The 5,250-nt window shown below is 36.2% G+C and overlaps 1 protein-coding gene across 1 annotated transcript; it reads left to right on the top strand.

Annotated features, from left to right (window-relative positions):
- Nucleotides 1–715: 715 nt before the first annotated feature.
- LOC139954814 (cytochrome P450 1A1-like) lies at nucleotides 716–4,138 on the top strand. The gene has a single exon (XM_071954774.1). The coding sequence runs from the start codon at nucleotides 1,187–1,189 to the stop codon at nucleotides 2,753–2,755; it is 1,569 nt and encodes a 522-aa protein (XP_071810875.1). The 5' UTR covers nucleotides 716–1,186; the 3' UTR covers nucleotides 2,756–4,138.
- The last annotated feature ends 1,112 nt before the right edge of the window (nucleotides 4,139–5,250 follow it).

Here is a 5,250-nt window from a genome sequence, read left to right on the forward strand (position 1 = left end):
TACTTGGCGGAATATACCCAAAAAAACACTAACACTTTGAAAACTTTGTATTTTCCCAACCCAACTAGCTACAGACTTTGTTGAAGTGTTAGAATAAAGCTGAAATACAGATCTATTCAAAAAAATACCTATTGGGGTGCTATTGGTGTTTATTTCCAAAATGCTGGTTCAAACTTTGCTTTGATTCAAAAAGTGTGAAAATTCCACAGACCTCTTTTTCTCTCCAAGAAAGGCAGGCTCCACTTAGAAACATGCCAGCACCTTCATAAATGTTCTAGAACAAGCTTAAGCCCAACACATATAAAACAGGGCTATAGAGAATTTGAAATGCATTTGCGTTTGAATTATCATCGGAATATTGCCAAAATCCGAAAAAAAGAAAGAAAACTCTTCATTGTCTCAAAAAATCATATCTCGAACACCCTACAACCCTTTTTCAAACTGTAATGAATATTATGTTCTATTCTGGCTTCCTTACAAAAGTAAAGCAATGGATATCGGGATAGCGCCTCCAACGGGTTGTAAGAAATATTTGCAAAATGAGTACGGTGCGCGTGTGCGTGTATATACATGTATTGTATATACGTGTATTGTTTTTGTTTATGCATTGTATAGCCTGCAGGAGGGGGTGAGCACCAGTTCTTATGCCAATCCTTATATCTCGGTCATTTTTTTCAAACAGTTTCCACAATTTTAGCCTCAAATGCTATGAACTATTTATGATAATACTATTTTAACATAAAATACACCAAAAACAAAACGTTTTTTACTATTGGTAATATGTATTCCAAAATAAGCAATTTGGGGCCCTACTTTGTATATTTTGCATATATATAATTAGATTTCAATTGGTGGAACTTATCAGATATGAAATCACTGAAAAAAGTAAAGACTGGCTCGCCTTAGTCAACAAATGACAAAAGACAGAAATTGATATACAGTCATTTCGATAGTCATACTTCATCAGTTACTAATAACGGTTCCAGTTGAAAGAACAGTAAAGAAATGGCCTTTTTATACAGAACTATATTTTGATTGCTTTCTCCGTCGACAGGTCAAGTACGTGCTTTGTATACAATTTGTAATACCCTGGAACTCTATTTCAGACGCCCAGAGCATCATCGCCGAAGCTACGCAGCCTAGGTACTATATGTCTTGATTCGATTTTATTACAGCCTATTTCATCATGGCGGATTTAAGTGACCCTCTTGAATTTGCTTTAAACATGGCTTCGACATACATGTCGTTTCTTCTTACACTAGCGACGTTCTTTCTCGTAGGGATTTTTTCTTACATGCTGAAGAACAAGAAGCCCCATTTACCACCCGGCATAGTCGATGTACCTGGACCGCTCGGTATTCCCATCTTTGGTAACCTCTTTCAGCTTGGAGCTGAGCCCTACTTGTCATTTTGCAAGTGGGCTGAAAGGTTTGGTGACGTTGTAAGAATCAAACTTGGCAGTCGTACTGTGATTGTTCTGAACGGTACGCGAGCCATTCATCAAGCTTTGATCAAGCAATCAATCGTATTTTCTGGACGTCCCAACTTAAGTGGCTTCTTGTCAGCTATCGAAATAAACGGTGGATCTGTGGCCTTTTCATCTTACGACGAAAGCTGGAAAATACATCGCAGAATTGCCGAGAACGCCGTACGTTATTTTACTTCCGGGAAACAGTCCGTTCATGTAGAACATCATGTAACCCATGAAGCGAAGGAATTGATCAAGTTTGTTATGAAAGGTAAAGAGCGAGTAATTATGGATCCTTCCAAGTTGTTGAAGCTATCGGTAAGCAATGTCATGGCGGGGATGATCTTTCAGGAACGGCATAATCTTGACCACGAGGACGTAAGAGGTATCGTCAACGAACTCGAACGGGTTATAGATTCAATTGGAGGCAGCAATAAAGCAGACTTCCTACCTTGGTTGGGAGTATTAGTTCCAAGTTTGAAGAAGGATTATCAAACTTTTACCACGCAACTCAGGGACATTCTTACAGTTCATATTGACAAGCATCTTGAAAATTACGAATCTGGCATGGATACTGATATCCTTTACTATCTCATGACCCTTGCAGAGAATCTTGACCCCAAGCAAAAAGCAGAACTCAATTTAACAGATGAAAGAGTGCGTTCGACTATCATCGACTTTTTCCGGGCTGGTTATGAAACTGTCGCCACGACTTTATTATGGGCATTTCTGTATGCTATATATTACCCGGGGATACAGCAGGAAATACGAGAGGAGATTGATGAAGTGGTCGGTCGTGGCCGTCTACCTTGCATTACTGATCGAGGTAACCTTCCATTGACGGAGGCATTTCTCGCAGAAGTCTCCCGCCATGCATCCGTTGTTGCAACTACTGTACCGCACAGTACAATAAATGATACCGTTCTAGGAGGCGGTTATAATTACTTCATTCCTAAAGACGTGGTTGTCATGGTGAATTTATATTCGATACATCACGACCCAAAGATGTGGGATGAACCAGAAAAGTTTGACCCAAGGAGGTTTCTCTCTGAAGATGGCGCAAAACTTGACACCGACAAAGTCAACTCATTGATGAGATTCGGTGCCGGCCGAAGAAAGTGTGTAGGAATAGAGATTGCTCAGATGGAGCTTTTCCTTTTCTTTACGATCATCATCCATCAGTGTTTTTTGAAGAATGTCGAAGGCCAAGAACTGTCTCTTAAAAGGAAGGGTTCATTGCTTGTGATGCATCCTGTGAAGTATGAGATGGAGATGACCCAACGATGATTGTTTAGATGTCCATGATAGGTTTATCTTGAGATATACTTCTAGAAAACAGTGACTTTGCACTTCCCTGAATAAGACAGTTCGAGGAAATTTTCCTCACTGGGACGTTCAGTCATTTGTATGTTCCTTAAAAATGTCTGAGAACAATCCACTAAACCATATCTTCGTCTCATAGTTAATTATGTTTCATTTCTTATATAATAATGTTTTATTTGATAAATTGATCATGACGTTACTAGATGAAACCTCGTTTGGGGGTGCATGTGTCATATGCAATGGTTACAATAGATGTTTATCGACTGTATACATCATAAAGGGCAACCGATAGAAAAATACATTCAAAATGAAGTATGTAATCGTCTTACTGGGCTTAGCATTTATTCCAGAAAAGCAAGATTCTTACAGTATGCGTTATGTATATTTACATAGTTGCTGCAGTATGACGGCTAATTGTTCCCTTCAGTTAATGGCAGAGTCTTTTTTTAGAGTTAAGCCTTTATTTGTATTCGTTGATAGAAATATGGTCAGTGCGAAATGTAGAGAAAGAAAATGTTCAGTGAAATATGTTAGGCAATCTAGGATCGATTAAAGCCTATGGATTTTACGCTAACATGAAGCATATGGATATAATTCACTTTAATTTTTCACATTATTATAATGGAAACTTGACTCAAGTCTGGAATCATAACCATAATACACAAGAAAAAACATTTTAAGGTATAGACCAATGCCGAATCTCATTCCATTCAGCATAGCTAAAGCAACACGGAAAGCTGAAATAATGCACCCACTGTAAAACTTAATTAGACGTTTCGAGAAGTTTGGGTATAACTGTAGTTTGTAAATCGGTATTTTGCTTTTATGAAGATAAAAAAGAACTTTACCATGCAATTACCAATTATTTTAGTTTCGGATACCTACACAAGCGATACGGTTAATTATGATTATGATTATATATACAAACAAATTCATACAGGGGCATCGATTCTATAGTGCGGAGTGGTCATAAACGGATTGTAAAAATTGTACAATTTGTTAAGTTTTTACAAGCGTTATACATACTAAACATATTATATACATATATTTATATACACATTATTTTTATACACATATTATTATTCTTCATAAATGTATCAATTGCTTCACCTTTCACGCTTAAAGATCATCGACTTTTCATATTTCGTAAAGTTTTCAAAAGTTATTGATTAAATAAAATCTTATATATGCGGTGAAATAAAATCGAAAATAAAGACAGAATTTTTCTAAACCATGTATCAATTAAACGATGTACTGAACATATTTCTTGGTGTTTCCTTTTTTAAACCATTTTCTGCGATTTCATAAAATTTGGTGTTGGTGCGTTTCCATTCGATTTATAGTCAAGAGGAGGGAAACATAGGTAAAATATAATACTTGCTATGGAAATGCAACGTAAAGTGTCATTTTTGTTGTATTACCCTCCCCCCCCCCTCCAACACACACACACAAAACGACCATATCTTGTCATTTCCACAGATTTTATTTTTGTTGTGGTAATGGTACATGTATATTCTTCACATTAACTACGTAGTGATATTGGGTTCCCACCTCTTCTTCATGACATTTAACCTGTCTTTAACCATAAGACTTCGGGGATCGGGTAAACCCCCCCCCCCCCCCCGCCGTATCCCTGACGTTACGTCGTTGTAGCCTTTATGTGCCTACAAACGTTATTTAATGAACACAATTTAATTAAACCCCAAAACAAGACAACTATAAACCATGAAATTCGTTTGCTCTTCGATCTATAACAGTATACCACTTCAATTAGTGGTAACATACGATATATATATATATATATATATATATATATATATATATATATATATATATATATATATATATATATATATATATATAACATATAATCTATAACATATAACACTTCAATTAGTGGTAACATTCGATATCTATATACGGATTTTCCATATTATAATGACCTTAAAATGATATCAGTTTCTCATTAGGATTACAAAAGCCTGGGATTAGACAGGCTTAGATACATTTGATTACATACTCACGAACAAGAATCAGCTGTGGCTTCAATTTATGACTTAGGATTCGGTTCTTGCGACTTTCTAGCCTATAGTTCGAATGCTTTTTTTATTCAGTCGGTTAATTATAATATAGCCTCCCTATAGTACCGGTACTGTTTTACTGATTCCCAGAAATCATAAAATATGTAGTTTCCTAGAGAAGCAAGGTTTTGTTTATGTTTCGCTGAAACACCGAAACTTTTCAACAGTTTCTGTGGGTTTATCGTATATCGTTGTCATAGTTGCCTGCCCTACCATGTCATATATACACGTAGACCTACCCGTGAAACCTAATCCTTACTTTGAAACTATGAAAAATTGATATTTCAACTTAGGCCTAATAATATATTTTGTTAGTCAGGCGAAATTGTGAGATTAAATAAGTCGGATTATCGACATCATATTAATGGAGGATATAGT

Source organism: Apostichopus japonicus, chromosome 2 (assembly GCF_037975245.1).
Source record: "Apostichopus japonicus isolate 1M-3 chromosome 2, ASM3797524v1, whole genome shotgun sequence".
Lineage (NCBI taxonomy): Eukaryota > Metazoa > Echinodermata > Holothuroidea > Aspidochirotida > Stichopodidae > Apostichopus > Apostichopus japonicus.

Coding starts and splice junctions, on each gene's coding strand:
- LOC139954814 (XM_071954774.1), top strand. CDS start 1,187: ATGGCGGATTTAAGTGACCCTCTTGAATTTGCTTTAAACATGGCTTCG.